At 39.7% G+C, this 18,053-nt stretch overlaps 1 protein-coding gene across 1 annotated transcript in view; it reads left to right on the top strand.

Annotated features, from left to right (window-relative positions):
* Positions 1-17,838, top strand: part of epha4a (eph receptor A4a) — a 103,112-nt gene extending 85,274 nt beyond the window's left edge. The window contains exons 10-18 of the mRNA XM_060834863.1: positions 1,457-1,570; positions 2,646-2,831; positions 5,584-5,645; positions 5,774-5,983; positions 6,114-6,263; positions 7,605-7,801; positions 11,462-11,617; positions 12,667-13,507; positions 16,957-17,838. Of these exons, the coding sequence (XP_060690846.1) occupies positions 1,457-1,570; positions 2,646-2,831; positions 5,584-5,645; positions 5,774-5,983; positions 6,114-6,263; positions 7,605-7,801; positions 11,462-11,617; positions 12,667-12,781 (1,190 nt within the window). The 3' untranslated portion in view covers positions 12,782-13,507; positions 16,957-17,838. The remainder of the gene's footprint in view (positions 1-1,456; positions 1,571-2,645; positions 2,832-5,583; positions 5,646-5,773; positions 5,984-6,113; positions 6,264-7,604; positions 7,802-11,461; positions 11,618-12,666; positions 13,508-16,956) is intronic.
* The last annotated feature ends 215 nt before the right edge of the window (positions 17,839-18,053 follow it).

The following is an 18,053-nucleotide window of genomic DNA, read 5'->3' on the forward strand; positions in this document are numbered from 1 at the left end:
ACTATTTTCTTCAGAATTAAATTAAAAGGTTAAAGTTATAGACACTTCACTTGTGTCTGTCATCTCACCCTCATCTTTATTCAATGATCTGAGAGATTTGGAGCTGGCTTTGCAATCAGCTTAATTCCTCAGGCAGCATGGTATCTGTATGGGGATGCCATCAATGTACACCAGTTTTTTTTAGGTTCCCTACAGTGTGCAATCAGGCACATCGGCCCAACAAGTCCACATTGACCCTCCAAAGATTAACCCACCCAGACCCATTTCCTTCTGACTAATGCACCTAACACTATGGGGTAATTTAGCATGGCCAATTCACCTAACCTGCACATCTTTGGATTGTGGGAGGAAACCGGAGCACCCAGAGGAAACCCACGCAGACACGGGGAGAATGTGCAAGCTCCACATAGACAGTTGTCCAAGGCTGGAATCGAACCTGGGACCCTGGCACAATGAGGCAGCAGTGCGAGCCACCATGCCGTCCACAGTTTTGGGTTGGTATATTATGCCGGAGCAATACAAAACAAAAATATATATATATATTCCTACCAATGTTCTTGATAGTTCAGTTGCTGTTTGAATTTTGTTTCCAGTCTGATTAATTGTCTTGCGTAGCAGTGCTATCTTGATGCCATGCTTTCTTAATTACTGAAGTCAATTCAAAATCAACTTTCTCATTGGAATTCTTTGATAATTCATGTATAGCATTTTTATTGGAGAAAAAAGTCTCAAGCTGCCTCGCTGAAATGCAATCGGACAAAAAAATTTACTTTGTGACACATCTATTCAACAAAGCAGGACATGTTGAATAATGAAAGAAAAGATGTCAGAAATAATATTTTCACCAAAGGGCACCAGAAAGCATTCCTTATGATCCACCGTATCCTAATGGGTAAAACACTGTCCTGTTAACATTAAACTGTCGCCCAGAAGATCTGTCAATAGTTGACGGTTAGATGCCATGTCTACCTTTTGAGTTAGCTGACCTTAGCTAAAGCAGCTTTGAGAAGCTCGATTTGCAAGAGGTCTCTGAACAAAAGTCATCCAGGGTTCCCATTCCAAATTGCTAAGCAGTGGCCCACACTGCAGGGTCATTTGAAAAGAGCATTGAACTTGCGATAAACCTTCTGTGGATGAATAGCTAGCTGACATTCATTATCTGGATTCTCATGATGTGTGGAATCATGGGAGTCCAAATAGTGAATGTCAGCTAGCCATACTAGAGGCTTGGGCACCTATCTAAATGTAGGTCAGCAGGAATCAATACCTTCAGGAAAAGCAGGTGAAAATAAAATATTAAGAAGTAACCCTTCTTCTCTTTCAATGATGTAGAAAACATTGACCGAACTGTTTATGTTTAAATGCTGCAAAAGAAATTGTTGCTTGCTAGTTTACTTTATATACAACTCAGGAATATCTCCCTTAAGTGGCATTAATTTTTTTTTATATTTTGAAGGCGTAAGGACATATGTTGACCCTTTCACTTATGAGGATCCCAATCAAGCTGTACGTGAATTTGCAAAAGAAATCGATGCATCTTGCATAAAGATTGAAAGGGTGATAGGTGTAGGTAAGTTATTCATACAGGCTACTTGTAAATTGATCTCGAAAACAGATTTATGGTTAGTGTTTTGGTATTCAACCTTTTTTTTAAAAAAGTTCCTGTGTGAAGTCTGTGCTCATTAAATTGAGGCTGTCTGTATTGGGAAGTGGAACAATATCAATTTCGCACAACTCGGAGGCTCTGGAATTCTGGCTTAGTCAGATGGAGCTCAGGGGAACAGTCACCCTGTTGTAGTTTGCTCAGAACTGTTCAATTAAGGACTCTTACAGTTGGAGGACTAGTATGGTACTCATCAGCACTGCTGAAGCAGCAAGTTGCCTTTTCAGGGGGGTGGAATGTATGCAGGGGGAGAGGGGGGTGAGAATGGGGTGTTGGGACAGGGCGTTGCCTTAAGATGGAGGCTTTACCTGCTGGACCACCAATGTGAATCCCCTCACAATGTGGCTCCAACCAAAACCACAGGTCTTCAGGATTGCCTGGAGTGCTGACCTACTGCACACCTTTCATCTGCCTCTAGGAGTTCACCTCCAGCCAGCAATATATCTGTGTCTACTACTCTTGGGACCGAGAGACTGGCAAAAAATTCGCAGGGTTGAGCTGGGGAACTGGCACACCAGCCAGTTGAAATAATTTACATATCAACCTGCTTTCACGCTTGCCACATCAGGCCCTAACTACATAGTCCATGGTTTCCGCAGTGAACACCTCAAGGTCAGGGATATCACAGTTAGATATAGAGTAAAGCTTTCTTTATCTCAGATGCGCCGACCTCGATGCATATCAGATTTGTATTTCTGGCTCTCAACTACCACCTTGCAGTTATTTCTAATCAACATGTTCAGAGATATTACTACCCACCTGTGGAGTAGTGAGTCATTAACCCAGATCTCCTAGCTGTGAGGGAGTGACGTTACCACTGCACCACAAGAGCCCTCTAACTTCTGCTTTGCAACTTGCCTGAGTGAGATTGTCAAATATGCTAAATTAGAGACAGCTCTGTTGGATCATTAGGTTGGGCAAGAGTGGAGTTAATGTAGTCATAATAAGTAGCTACATTTTATTCTCTGCTGTTTTTTCGTAGGTGAATTTGGTGAAGTATGCAGTGGACGCTTGAAAATGCCAGGCAAGAGAGAGATCTGCGTTGCCATCAAGACCTTGAAAGCTGGCTACACTGATAAACAGAGACGTGATTTCCTGAGCGAAGCAAGCATCATGGGCCAGTTTGATCACCCAAATATCATCCACCTGGAGGGGGTAGTCACAAAATGTACGTCCAATGATTGCACTGAGCATAAAAGTTGCATGTATTCATCGGAAAATGACAGATGGAACATCTATTGATAAATAACAGGGGAGAAGACCCAGAATGCAAGTCATTAATCTTTATGGCAGATTTAAATGAGTTTATCGTGTAAATTGACATTCTATCCTGAGACAGCTTGTATTAAGATTTGCAGTGAAATTAATATCTAGGTCTTTGTGGGCCGGGATATTTTTGACACACTGACAGATTGGGCTGTGTGTTGTAGGATAGGTTAGAAACAGATGGCAAAAGAATTCAGTATTCAGTGGCAAAACATTTTTTTATTGTAAATTATACCAAAGATTACCGGGCCATGAGTGGATGAGAAATTGGAAATATTCTCGCAGGAGAAGTCCTTTCTTCCTCAGTGACTGATGTGTAGTGAAATTAACAAAAACACCCAACAAAAACTAAATGACATTGCTTTGCCATGAATGACTTATAATAGAAAATGATACACTTGGAAATTAGTTGACAATGATTTTATTTTTTAAATTGCCACTTAAGTTTGCTATATATAAAGCTGACCTATTGTGTCCTGTTGCCTGACTCCCAGTGGGCAGTGCCCATTGGGAATGAGCCCAGTCTCTATATCACCTGTTCCTTTCCTAATGACTGTCATTTAGTAAAGCATTCATCTCAGCTGCTGCTGTCTACATTTTGATAAATAACAATATTTAGTAAACAAAAATGAAATGCAAATGAGATTGTCAACCATTGTTTTCAAACTTGATTCCAAGCTGTCGCTTCAGCAACTTTCTTAGTGACTTGAATACCACCCTGGCCTTGAATTGCGAGGATTAAATGCTAAGCTACAATATGCAATTGCCGCCTTCTTCCATTGGCTTAGAGTCATAGAGATGTACAGCACAGAAACAGACCATTCGGTCCAACTCATCCATGTGGACCAGATATCCTAACCCAATCTAGTCCCACCTGCCAGCACTTGGCCCATATCCCTCTAAATATTGCCTATTCATATACTCATCCAGATGCCTTTTAAATGTTGTAATTGTGCCAGCCTCCACCACTTCCTCTGGCAGCTCATTCCATACACGCATTACCCTCTGCATGAAAAAATTGTTCTTTCGATCCCTTTTATGTCTTTCCCCTCTCACCTTGAACCTTTGCTCTCTAGTTCAGGACTCCCCCAACTGCAGGATAAAGACCTGGTCTGTTCATCTTATCCATGCCCCTCATGATTTTATGAACCTTTATAATATCACCCCTCAGTTTCTGACGCTCCAGGAAAACAGCTCCCGCCTATTCAACCTCTCCCTATAGCTCAACTTCTCCAGCCCTGGCAAGTTCCTTGTAAATCTTTTCTGAACCCTTTCAAGTTTCACAACATCCTTCTGATAGGAAGGAGATCAGAATTTCATGCAGTATTTCAAAAGAGGCCGAATCAATGTCATGTATAACCGCAACATGACCTCCCAACTCATATACTCAATGCTGTAACCAATAAAAGAAACCATACTAAATGCTTTCTTCACTATCTTATCTACATGCGACTCTACTCTCAAGGAGCTACGAACCTGTGCTCCAAGGTCTTTTTGTTTGGCAACATTCCCTAGGACCTGACCATTAAGTGTAAAAGTCCTGCTCTGATTTGCTTTTCCAAAATGCAGCACCTCGCATTTATCTAAATGTGGCTTAAAAAGAATTGTCTACTTATGGACTAATCCAAGTAAAATCAATCATTGCTTGAAATTTGTAATTGAGATGAAGAGTTTGCTGTACGACCAATGTATAGAAACTGAAGAGTTTTAAAGTTCAAGCCTTCACCTCTGTTACCTTAGCTGGTCTGGTAATGGCCTATATTTCAGTGAGTCATAGTATTCCTGAACTGGGGGAAGAGTTAATTCAGTAAGGATTCCTAGGTCCTCTTGCCATTCAATGATTTGTACTGAATAAGGATTATGCTTGCCTGTGATACATGCCTTAGTCATGCTGAAATGCACAAGCTTCACCCACAGAATGGCTGCTTAGTGAACAAAACCTGAAAACATATCCAATTTCAAAACAGAGAAATTTGGAGTTGAAGTAGTACTTATCTTCATTTAGCCGTCATGAAGTACAAATATTTATCATTTTTGGACTTGAAGGTAAGCAGTTTCGGTCAGTGAGTGAGCACAGATCAAAATGACATCTAAATATTTACAATATTTTCTTCCTTTAGTATTTGGTTTGGCTGGGTGTCATTTTCTCCTCTGATGTGGACAGTGCACTGACAATTATAGGTTGGCTGTCTGATGCTTTGCACTTGTTCCTGCCCCTAACGTCTTATTTATCACCCACCACAGTGAATAACAGTACTAGTAAGTGGATGCAGCTTCAACGGGGACTCGTGAAATCAATTTGGCAATACGTAATGTTCTAAAGACTTGCAATTATAATCCCTGGAGTTAGGGTAAAGTAATGGAAGGAAAACCGAGTTTCTTAAGGCAACTGAACCCGAGAGACATGCTCCAGATTACACAAGACCTTGTAAATATATGGCTAGCAAGGGTTAATCTGACAGATGGTGTCTAACATGTTATTCAATAAATCATCTAGACTACGATGCTTCTCGGGTGCAATTTTTGGCATTTTTAATTAAATTAAATCCCTCAAGATGAATGATGGTACAGACAGTGTAATTCTCTATATCTCATTTTCATCTCATTAATGGAAGCATTTGTCAAGTAATTCTGTTTTTGTTTTGAAACTCTAGGTAAACCAGTAATGATCATAACTGAATACATGGAAAATGGATCTCTGGATGCATTCCTCAGGGTAAGTCATCCATCAGAATCTGAAGGAAGTGCATTTTTCAGAAACAGCCACTTTGCAAAATGTCAGCTCTTAATTGGTAGTTTGCTGCATTGTATGTCAAAAGTGAATGTGATTTGTATTGTTTACAGAAGAATGATGGCCAGTTTACAGTGATTCAGCTGGTAGGAATGCTGCGAGGAATTGGTTCGGGAATGAAATATCTCTCTGATATGAGCTATGTTCACCGAGATTTGGCTGCACGGAACATTCTAGTGAACAGTAATTTAGTCTGCAAAGTTTCAGACTTTGGCATGTCCCGAGTTCTTGAAGATGACCCGGAGGCAGCTTACACAACACGGGTAAGCTTACGTTTAGAGAGCACCAGTTTGAAATTAGTGCTGGAGCCAAGGTAAAACATTCAGAATCCACAGGTAGAGCAGTCAGTTCTTTTTTCTTCCTCCTAACTGATGGCCAAATTCTAATCTACAGGGTGGTAAGATCCCAATCAGATGGACAGCACCTGAAGCAATTGCTTATCGCAAATTTACCTCAGCAAGTGATGTCTGGAGTTATGGGATCGTCATGTGGGAAGTGATGTCATATGGAGAACGGCCATACTGGGACATGTCAAATCAGGATGTAAGTAGACTTCCTGTGATCCCATTGTTCAGCAATTTAAATATTTAGAGTTTAACACTGATCCTATTGGAAGGATGTTGTGAAACTTGAATGGGTTCAGAAAAGATTGACAAGGATGGAGGATTTGAGCTATAGGGAGAGGTTGAATAGGCTGGGGCTGTTTTCCCTGGAGTGTCGGAGGCTGAGGGGTGACCTTATAGAGGTTTATAAAATCCTGAGGGGCATGGATAGGATAAATAGACGAAGTCTTTTCCCTGGGGTGGGGGAGTCCAGAACTAGAAGGCGTGGATTTAGGGTGAGAGGGGTAAGATATAAAAGAGACCTAAGGGGCAATATTTTCACGCAGAGGGTGGTATATGTATGGAATGAGCTGCCAGAGGAATTGGTGGAGGCTGGTACAATTACAACATTTAAAAGCCACCTGAATGTGTATATGAATAGGAAGGCTTTAGAGGGATGTGGGCCAGATGCTGGCAGGTGGGGATATCTAGTGAGCATGGATGAGTTGGACCGAAGGGTCTGTTTCCGTGCTCTACATCTCTATGACTCTCTACCTCTATGAACATTTTCCTCCTCTTAATGTACTCTTCGAAAAATTACAACCTCCTCTCATTAACAACCACAACACAGGAGAACATTCCCATTTTGCTTCAAATTTACAAATTCCATTCTGTTTCAGTCCTCCCTGATCTCATCTGATCTCTGTAACTACTGCTAACTCTACCACAATCCTGAAACTGTGCATTCTTCCAACTCTGGTTGCTATGCTTCCCCCATTTCTTTTTAACAATCTGAGTTCAACACTAGAATTACAAACCTAAAATATCCCAGCTTCTCCATCTCCCTTTAGCACCCAGCTTTGAAGCTAACTCTTTGACCAAGCTTTTATTCAGCTCCCCAAATATTTCCTCCTTTGGTTTCTGTCCATTTTTGAGTGGTTACATCATGGGAAATTCTACTACACTGTATGAATGCAACTCATTGTAGTGAGTCTTACATTGTATTAAAAATACATGCCAGTGTACATCAGAAAATAGGTTGAGAATTGACTGTAACACCTTAATTTCCTTCGTGTTGGAACATTGTGTTGTTTCTCCTGTCTTATGTCTCCATGTACTTGGATGAAATACCATTATTGATCTTTAGCGCTCATGACAACATAGTGTGTTGTCGACTTCGAGAAAGTAGGGTTAATGAGAAAAACAAGGACAAGTATTTTAAATTGGAAGCAGGTACCATGACATTTGATAAATTGTATTCATATGAAATTGGAGTGAGTTGAAATCCAAGAAAAAGACTCTCGTGTGGGAAATATGGATCTAAATCAAACTCTTATTTCAGGTGATTAAAGCAATTGAGGAAGGCTATCGATTACCTCCACCTATGGACTGTCCAGTGTCCCTCCACCAGTTAATGCTGGACTGCTGGCAGAAAGAACGCAATGATAGACCCAAATTTGTGCAAATTGTAAATATGCTGGACAAACTGATTCGAAACCCAAGCAACCTGAAAAGAACAGCAGTGAGTGAGGTTACAAGGTGAGTATTTAAAATTCAATATTTTAGATTACTTACAGTTTGGAAACAGGCCCTTTGGCCCAACAAGTCCACACTGACTCTCCAAAGAGCAATCCACCCAGACTCATTCTTCTACATTTATCCCTTCACCTAACACTACGGGCAATTTAGCATGGCCAATTCACCTAACTTGCACATTTTTGGACTGTGGGAGGAAACCAGAGACCCAGAGGAAACCCACGCAGACACGGGGAGAATGTGCAAACTCCACACAGACAGTTGCCTGAGGTGGGAAGTGAACCAAGGTCTCTGGTGTTATGAGGCAGCAGTGCTAACTACTGTGCCACCGTGCCACCCTCAACATATTATAGCTATATCTGAAGGAAAGACATTATAAATTTGTTTCTACACTTCATTATTACTTTATATAATTGTGTGTATTGAGATTGCCATTGAGTATTGCTTTTTAAAGGTTGAAAATATTTCTAGTAAGTCTATATGTTTTCATGCCTACAGCTACTAAATATTCAGCTCAACAATCTGCCACACCCTTAAACACCTCAGTTCTTCAGGTACCCGTAATTTACAAAATGTTACAACTTTGATAAGTTTTTTTATCCAGAATTAACGCATTAACAAAAGATTGAACATGTAATTACTCCTGAAGCTGTTGTCTTGTATTCATGTTTCCTTGGGTATTACCACTTCAATTACCACTTGTCCCCAATGAATTGTTAGTATAATTATCAATTTCTATATTAATTGATGTCCTTATAGTACAAGAATGCACAATGAGAAATGTCACTAGGCAGACTGTTCTTGCAGATACTGTTACATTGCATTGGAGTTACATTCTCATTACTGGCTCACTGAGGCTATTATTGACCTTTACGTGATTTGAACAGGTAGCAACCACCTTGGAGCCAATAGCTGACACATTTTTCTTCAAATTGATTTAATTGTGGCAGGGCAAAGGCCCATCATGCATCCACGTGATGCAAGTTAATTATTCAGAAAGAACGAGCAACTTATTCAGTCAAAGACTTAAACCTGTAAGCCTGCCCTCAATCCCAACTCAAGAATGCAGGTGATAAATATTTAATAATACAATACATTATTAAAATGAATCTGATCAACTTTCAGCCAAGAATTATTGCACTTCTGCTCTCAGACAGTAACGATGACAGAATAGCAGCAAATGTATAGTTACATTTAAATACTTTCTTTCTCATAACCATTAAAACTGTATCTACAGTTAGGAATACGTGGATAAATGTATGTACTAACTTTGGCTTAAATGATTATTTCAATCAGTTTGCCACATCACACAAGTAACAATTATCTTCAGTAAAAATCAATAGATTTTTAATGAATCACAAATATATACAAACCACTTCATTTCACACTAATGCCTAAACAAACACAGAAGTTGGCATGCAGCTAATTAGAAAGATAAATGGCATGTTAAACTTGTAAGAAGACTGGAGTACAAAAAAGGAATTCTTCCTTCAATTGTATGGGGCCTTGTGAGGCTGCATTTATCAGACTATGTGTAAGTTTGGTCTCCATTTAAGGACTATATATATTTGCATTGGAGGTGGTACCATAAAGATTCACTAAACTAGTTCCTAATGATTAGAAGAATAAGAGCATTTTCCCCTTGATGAGAAGTTGAGTAAATTGCATATGTTTTCAAGTTTAGAATAATGTGAAGTGATCCCATTGAATTGTTCAAGGTTCTGTGGGAGGTTTGATATTACAGATGCCTGAGAGATTTTTATTCTGACTGGGGAATATAGAACATGAGCATAGTGTCTCGGAGTAAAGGATCAATATTCAGGACTGAGATGTGGAGAAATTTCTCAACTCAGGTGGTTGTGAATCTTTGGAATTCTTTTCCCCAGACATGCCACAATTGAACTTATTTAAAGTTGAGAGGGACAGACTTTTTGATGTGTCAGGGAGCTGGGGAAAGTAGACAAGTGGAATTGAGGCAAAAAAAATCACCAGTGATTATATTGAATAGAACAGCAGACATAAAGGTCATATGCTCTTAGAACAGAATCTCTTTTTTCAAAAGAAAGGCATAAAAATAAGCTTTGTCAGAGGTGTAAAACAGATGATAGCTACTGGACCAACCATTATGTATCCCATATGATTTATTGAAGTTTGATAGAAAGGCAAATGGAGTGGGGATTATGTTTGATGTTGGTAATGGTTTTGAATGGTCATTGACTTTGAATCACACTCCTAAAATCTTCCATGATGCAGAAAAAGGAATTTATTTTTAGGATATTTGAGTTTTACACTCCAGTTGCTCAGTGTCTCCTGCACTATCTATAACTACATGCCTTTTACTATCTTTTTGTATCCTGGCCTGTTTCATTGTCACCAAGTAATTGGTAGTATTTGTCCATGGAAAACAGATTGTTGGGAAATTACAAACAAACAAACCATGTGCTATTTGCTTTGATATTTAACTCATTGTTCACAATTTCATCAAGAAGTATGGAATGACGCAGGAGCAAGGGTGCAGAACAAATCACCGAGCATGTCCAGGAAAATAGCCAGGATCAGAAGACTTTACAAAAAAGATGACTGAGAAAAAAACAGCTAGACCACCCAACACAAACATGATGTCTTAAACATCATAATTCACAATGCTCCAACCCACCAACAGCCATGCAACCTCCGAGGAATCTAAAAAAATTCTTCTTTAAATATCACAGCGCATTTATAACAGTGGGAGAAATAGAAATATCTGTCCAACCCCATGAAATGATCACCTGCAGGAGACCATTGGTAGGATGTTCCCTCTAGGCTTCCCTATTGCCAGGCTAAGATGCAGATGAAAACCTGCACTGTGTGGGAAACAATCACTCAATGCAATTTTGTTCCCCCTGGCAGCCAATTAATGGCCAGAGGGTAGTTTGTTGATGTTGTATTGAATCAGAGGCCTTCACCAGCAGACTGCAGTGGAAGGTAAATCAGAAAGACAGTACTTCACAAATGGAGAGACCACCCCACACTTTGTTTTTCACAACAAGTCTGTGCCATTACTGTGGTTTGGGGGTTTGAGGAGCACTCTAGAGGGTGACTTATAATTACTATACAATCAGTCAGGCGTTTAATCCTGCTTGGAGTAACTCCATCCTGGCCTGCCAATAGGAAACCATCTACAACTAGTTCCATTGGTGATCTCCACCTCCAGGGACTCAGAGGCTGACTGGGAAATCCTAGTTTGTGCCTTGTAATTGTGATTAATTGGTCATCCACAAGCTGTGCACACAGGTAGCATTGCCACCATCTCACTTCCATACTAATGGCTTGATAGTGGAATAAAGCTGACAACTGGCACCTAGGCAGGCCAAACTATTTTTAATTCCCACCGTCCTCTTGTCCCAGTCCCTGGGAGTGGTGGGGGAACTAAAAATCAAGTCCAGCTCATTGATGGCGTTCACTTGCTATTCTGCCTGAAATTGGTGCAGTGCTTTATGAAGGTGTGCAACAAATCAATCAGCAATTGCTGTGTGAACCAGCAATTTCTTCCACAGGTTTTTACCAGAGCATATTTGCTATTTACTATAGCTGCTTAACATTTGCTGTAATTTATAGATGAATACTGGGCAGCAATATGGTTTCCTTAACTTCTTTTGCTTGATACTTCTTTTTAAAACACAGACCCTCTACTGCATTATTAGACCCAGGCACACCTGACTTCTCAGCTTTGGGATCTGTTGGAGATTGGCTTGAAGCTATCAAGATGGACAGATACAAAGATAACTTTACAGCAGCAGGATATACCTCCCTAGAGGCAGTGGTACACATGAACCAAGAGTAAGTACTGAGAAGTTATGTGTAAGTCTGAACTAATTACAGATAGAATTTTGCAAAGATTTAATCGATTTTACATGTTGCAACTTAAACACAAGAATATGGCTTACATCTAAAGCTTAAACCACTTGCATAACAGCTGTGAATATCCACATAGATTTTTCTAAATTAAGAGTAATCATCCCTAACCATCTCCAAATGTAGTAGATACAAAAATAAGTTTGTAACTGTGATTGGAGCAAGATTATTTTTGTGCACACAATAAAGTTCTACAATCAACAATGAACTCAACTCCCAATTAATTAGTTTGTGGTGAGGTCAGTTAAGAACTAAATCTTTGCACAGGACCCACTATTCTTACTATTCGTAAGTGGTGTTTTAGATCCACTTTGAGAGTCGACATGGCCTTAGTTTAATCTGGCTTCTGAAGGACTGCACTTCTCTGCACTCAGTATTGCATTGAAGTGTCTGCCGAAATAATGCTCAAGCATGCAGGGATGGGGGTGCAAGGACTGGACGAGGGTGCAAGGACTGAGACCTCAACTCAACATTTTGTTTAAAATATAATAACCTGATCTCATCTGGACTGCAACCATCTTCCATTTATGTAGTGTAAATTATTTCCTTATCCCTCCTTCCCCAGAATCAATGAGTAGTCTGACAAGTTGAAGGCATCCCTTATACTACTGAGGTAAAGTGAAGAGCATAATCTTATCTTCAGTTACCTCAGACTCTACAGACTCTGAGTAAATGTGACATTTCCTCCCACTGAGCATGAATGGGTAGAAAATGCAATACCTTGGAGTTAAAGAATGCTGTGAGACCACATTCAATTGCAAGTTTGTCAAAATTCCCAACAATATCTACCAGTGCAAAACTCCTGCAGGTAAACACTATCATCAATGAAGTTTTATGTAAAAATATGTGTTGGAACCCTGTATCTGATTTTGCTTGGGTAGAATTGGGGTAGGCAGTTCTGTTTTGTGAACAGTAAATGTGTGTATCACGTAGCTAATGTTCTGATGTTTATCTTCCTTTATTCATTACCATAGTGACCTGGCTCGAATTGGAATCACAACAATAACACATCAGAGCAAGATCTTGAGCAGTGTCCAGGGAATGAGAGCCCAGATGCAACAGATGCAGGGAAGAATGGTTCCCGTCTGAGCCAGTGCAAAAACTCAATGAAATTATTTTACCTCATCCATGCACTTTAACAGAAATAAACTGCACTTTTTACTTCATTGTTGCCCTTTGATACAAGGATACTTTGTCAGCGGTTTGCCTGGTTTGAGGACAGAGTGCTGAACTTTATGACCACTGAATGGCAAATAAGAGATCTTTGTCTAAATAAGAGGAAACTGGATTACATGTGTATCTATTTTCAAATTCCTGCATTTCTTAGATGAACTCATGAAGGAGCAATCTAATAATTTCATGATTACCATCAGATTTCCAGTTTGCTTTCGTAATCACTGGATTGAAGGTTACTTACTATTTGGCGGGCTTCCTAATGAGTGACTTGTGTAAAATGATTTGAAGGTCTCCAAGGCATTCCAGTTTTCACAGTTTTGATTTAAACAATGAATAACGAAAGGTGAAGTTCTTCTGATGGATGCATCCTATGAAGGTTTCAGTAAACTGCCGCCATGTTCTTCCAGTTATTCACTGAAATGAGCAAGCAGCCTTGTGGATTACCATTTAAAACTATAATGACATTAATGTAACTTCTAGTAGTTCCCTTTACAAACATCATGGAGATTCCTTCCATCAATAAATGTTTAGGTAGATTTATGGAGTGGAAGATTCTCAAATTTTGGCGAAGGGACTACCAAATCTTTCAGTCTCTTTGGATGAAGGGAAATTACTACAACCAACTACAAAGATGACAAGGTAAAATCAAACTTGATCAAATTTTAAATAAGTCATAACACTAATTTCAAATGACCATTATTATGTGGTTGGTTGCTTTGAGTAATGTTACAATACAGATTCCCTTCCATGCCATCAAATCATTTTTTCTCCTTCCTCTTCAGCTGAAAAGTCTGATTCATGTTTCATATGGTTTCAGAGATTCCCAACAGCCTTGCTTTAACTATTTAACCAAGAGGGATCAGCATGAGTATTTGTAAAATGTCTATTGAGCTGTGTACAAAGAGCGACAGGAAATTGTGGCAGGAAGAAAGATTTAAATCTACTGAAGCATTTCCTTGGAAGCAGTTCTGCCAGATTCCTGTTTAAGATTGGTCCATTGCTACAGCATATTTGTGGCGACAACTTTACATTCCATGGTGATCTCTAGAAAAAGAGCCTTCTTTTTCACATTGCTAAATCATAGAGCTGCATTCAACCAGTTGTATGCTCTCCACATTTGTTTTTCCAGGTGAAGCAGGTGAACAGCCATCAAGAAGCTCTATATAATTTATTTGATGGAATGTCACTTGAGTGATCAACGTATTGCATTTTTGCAAATTATTTCAAAATGTAGTTTGATTTCTTAAGCAATAACAGCATATTTATAGAAGCAAATGCAGAAAGTCTCATTACAAGTTGTGGTTGAGGTACCAAAAATTCCAACTTGAAGTGAAACGACTTAAATGAAACATTGGCTCCTACAGGAATCAATGTTAAAACTGGTGTTGCACTCAGTAAAGCCTTCAAACTGCACACTCCAATGTGAAATGCAATATTGTAAATCGCTTAATTCCTACTTTTGGTAGTGAAATAACAACATCAGCTTTAAAATAGAAAAGGGAAAAAGTAACAGTCTGCTGGCAGAACTTCCAGTGTTGGCCTCTCCGATACTGGAGGAGAAAGTGAGGTCTGCAGATGCTGAGATTAGAGCTGAAAATGTATTCTGCCTAGGAACCCTCCAACCACAAGGGATGAACTCAGATTTCTCCAGTTTCCTCATTTCCCCTCCCCCCCACCTTGTCTCAGTCAAATCCCTCGAACTCAGCACTGCCTTCCTAACCTGCAATCTTCTTCCTGACCTCTCCGCCCCACCCCACTCCGGCCTATCACCCTCACCTTGACCTCCTTCCACCTATCACATCTCCATCGCCCCTCCCCCAAGTCCCTCCTCCCTACCTTTTATCTTAGCCTGTTGGACACACTTTCCTCATTCCTGAAGAAGGGCTTATGCCCGAAACATCAAATCTCCTGTTCCTTGGATGCTGCCTGACCTGCTGCGCTTTTCCAGCAACACATTTTCATCTCCGACACTGGAGCCAGGAGGCCTTGTTCATTGGTTTCTGGTTGCCTGCTGGAGTCGTCACTTTTACTGGTCATGTCATGGTTACCATCTGGTGACATCTGTGGGAGTGTGTGGGGGTTGGGTGGGGAGGTGAAGTGGGATTTGGTATTGCCCTGTAACACACCTTCTTGGCTGCTGCCCCATGTCCACTTGTGCCCCTGTTTGGTGGTGCTGCTTCTCCTGGCCTTTTCCTTTATTTCCCTCATGCTGTTGGGCTTTTGGTCATGACTGGGTTTGGTGGCTTCTCTTCCTTTGCCTGAACGCCCCCCCCCCCCCCCCCCCCCCCCCCCCCCCACCAAGTTCTCCCCCCGTCTTTTTGGTGAAGGTTTTGCCCAGACTTCAGGGAGGGGGTCATGGCACAAAGGCTGAGGACCATTTTGGTAGCTCACGTATGTTGTTCCAATGGCTGGAGGGGCGGAAGTTCAGGGGTCAACTGGTTAGGAATGGCAGCTGAAATAATTGTCAATAATTATCTGTTTGTTTCTGTGAAACTTTGAAATAATTTTGAAATCTTTGTCTATATTTTAGTCTGATGTTTTAGAGGCACTGTTTTCTTCTCCTTCACCATGAGGTCGCCCTCATGGCTGATAAACCCTCAGATGAAATATGAATAAGTAACCTAGCTCCATGAAAATACTTTGTTCCCTTCTACAAAAGGCATTGATTCTTTATTGTCGTATGGATCATTGCTATGTGGCATCAAATTACCATTCTTCATATGTGACCAATAGCAGGCTACTTAATTGGCAGGGCAATTACAAAAATACCTTCCAGAACAGTTTTCGGGATGGCGATCAAGGGCATTTTTTTTTAAATGCTCTTACTTGAAGTAAGCAGAGATGGAAAGCCACTACGGCTGAGAAGAACAAACAAAATGCAATTCTGAAGTCAAATCTACAACCTCAGGATTTGTATGGCTCTGCTGTCTTAATCAGCTGAGGCACTGGTAGAACCAACTATCTACCTTTAAGAAAAGTAGCATTGGAGCTGATTTGGCTGTTTTCAGTGAAGAAATAACTTAATAGATCTAGGATCTTTGATTTCAGTTACAAGCCAAATATCTTGAGATTTATGATGTGGAGACGCCGGTGTTAGACTGGGATGGACAACTTTCAAAATCACACAACACCAGGTTATAATCCAACAGGTTTATTTGGAAGCACTAGCTTTCAGAGTGCTGCTCCCTCATCAGGTAGCTGTGGAGCAGGATCATTAGACACCTGTTTTATGTCTCATGATCTTGCTGCACAGCTAACTGTTGAAGGAGCAGCTCTCCAAAATCTAGTACTTCCAAATAAACCTGTTGGACTATAACCTAGTGATGTGTGGTTTTTACCATGTGAGGTTTAACATGCCTAAGTTCAGAGGAAATGGAGCTGTACATATTTCTTACAAGTGCATGACTTATCTAATTATAACAAAACCTGGTTAAACCAGATCCGTTATTTGGTTCTTAGATTTAAAGATGAAATGTGGAACTGTGATTTTCAAATTTGGAGATCCTTACAGGGTGGAAGGGAAGAATTCACATCTGTGTGAAACATTCCTCTTTTCCTCTCTCACTCCTCCACCATTCTTTCAACTTCAAGTTCCAAAAACTCTGAACCAGATACGTTTCTCAGACTGGGCTTGATGTACTGATCCTCCGCATCTGATCTGAATACATTCTACATCATCTTGAATAAATGAAGTGGTCTACTTCCTTCTCTAATTCAGTATCTGTGTAAACACCATTTCTCAGGCAACTCAGTGACTGAAACCAGACTGTTGCTTCTTCACAGCAGGATATTAGTTTTAAAACACAATAATCCACAATTGCTTTTGTTGCCACTACAGAGACTGAAACAAAAAACATGTGACCTGTATGCATTGTGATTAACATTAGTGACTTTGATTGATGACAATCTGGGGAATTATATGTAGATGATAAAATTGTTTCTAACAAACCGTATTCTCCGAATACAGACTGGTATGGAAGAAAATTAATACTAAGCTAAATAAAGTTGATTTAATCTTTTCTATGACATGTAACCAGCATTGTTACATTATGCAACAATTAAATCAATTATCCATTGCTTTACTTCAGAACTGACTGAACTGCCTAATCAACCTCAGCATGCAGCCTCTGGGAAGTCAGATCAACAATGAACATGAAAAATCCCACAGGATCAAATCCCACTAAAATCAGATTCAAGGAAGGAACTTCAGTTCTAAAAACACAGGCTTCAGACAAGCCCAAACTCAAAGCAAAAAAAACCTCATGCTTTAAGTATATAAAGTTCAGCATCTGTTCTGGAAAATCACTAGAGGAATGTACCGTGTAAGATAACTAACCTTTGTGGACTTCTGCATGTCACTGCTGCGCCTAGTGTGACGACCTGTTCAAAATACTATTCGGTATTAATAATGTATGGAATCTGTTATATAGGAACAGATCCCTGGACCTGTCACTGAGCTGTCTGCGTGTATTTTATTGAAGTAGCATTTCAAAATGTGCCATTGGAATTAACTTGTTTTATATGCATTTGATAATGTCAGAAAATTCTCAGTCATGTTCAACAGTCTTGGGTCATTTTCTTTTCAGGTTATTTTTTTCTAGATACTTAAAATGCACACTTGCATTATAAAATATGACAGTAAGTCTTCATCTTTCAAAGTTTTCATGAACTGTAACTGATATTTTCATTTGCATTTCAGATCCTTCTGTCTTGAGCAATGTTCTTCTTAAATGCTAAATTTAAAGAAATGACATAGATCTATTTTTTGTATTCCTGCTTGGACCTGATTGGGTATATGCAAGACTGTGGTCTTCTGAATAAAAGTGTACAGCATATTTTAATTTAGTTCAACTGGAATTCTTCTAACAGTCCAATATCCTGTTTTCTTTGTACCCTTTTTTCAATGAGTTAGACATAGATTATTTTTTTTATTTGAATTTTAGGTACATGTAACTTATGTCATTTATTTATGGTCTTGAGAACCTTTTTGTACCTAGTTTGTACATTGTAAAATAAATAGTTACAAAATGTGCACAGAAAGTGCATTCCAAATAAAGTAGTTACAGCACAATTTTTGGCTCAAGGTGATTAATGCCTAGATTGATAGAGTTGGTTTCTGTGCTCTGATCGAGAAGAACACATTTCCCTTCTTTTTGCCGATGGTTGTGGAGCGAAGGGAGATAGG

The sequence above is a fragment of the Hemiscyllium ocellatum genome, chromosome 13, assembly GCF_020745735.1.
Source record: "Hemiscyllium ocellatum isolate sHemOce1 chromosome 13, sHemOce1.pat.X.cur, whole genome shotgun sequence".
Taxonomy (NCBI): domain Eukaryota; kingdom Metazoa; phylum Chordata; class Chondrichthyes; order Orectolobiformes; family Hemiscylliidae; genus Hemiscyllium; species Hemiscyllium ocellatum.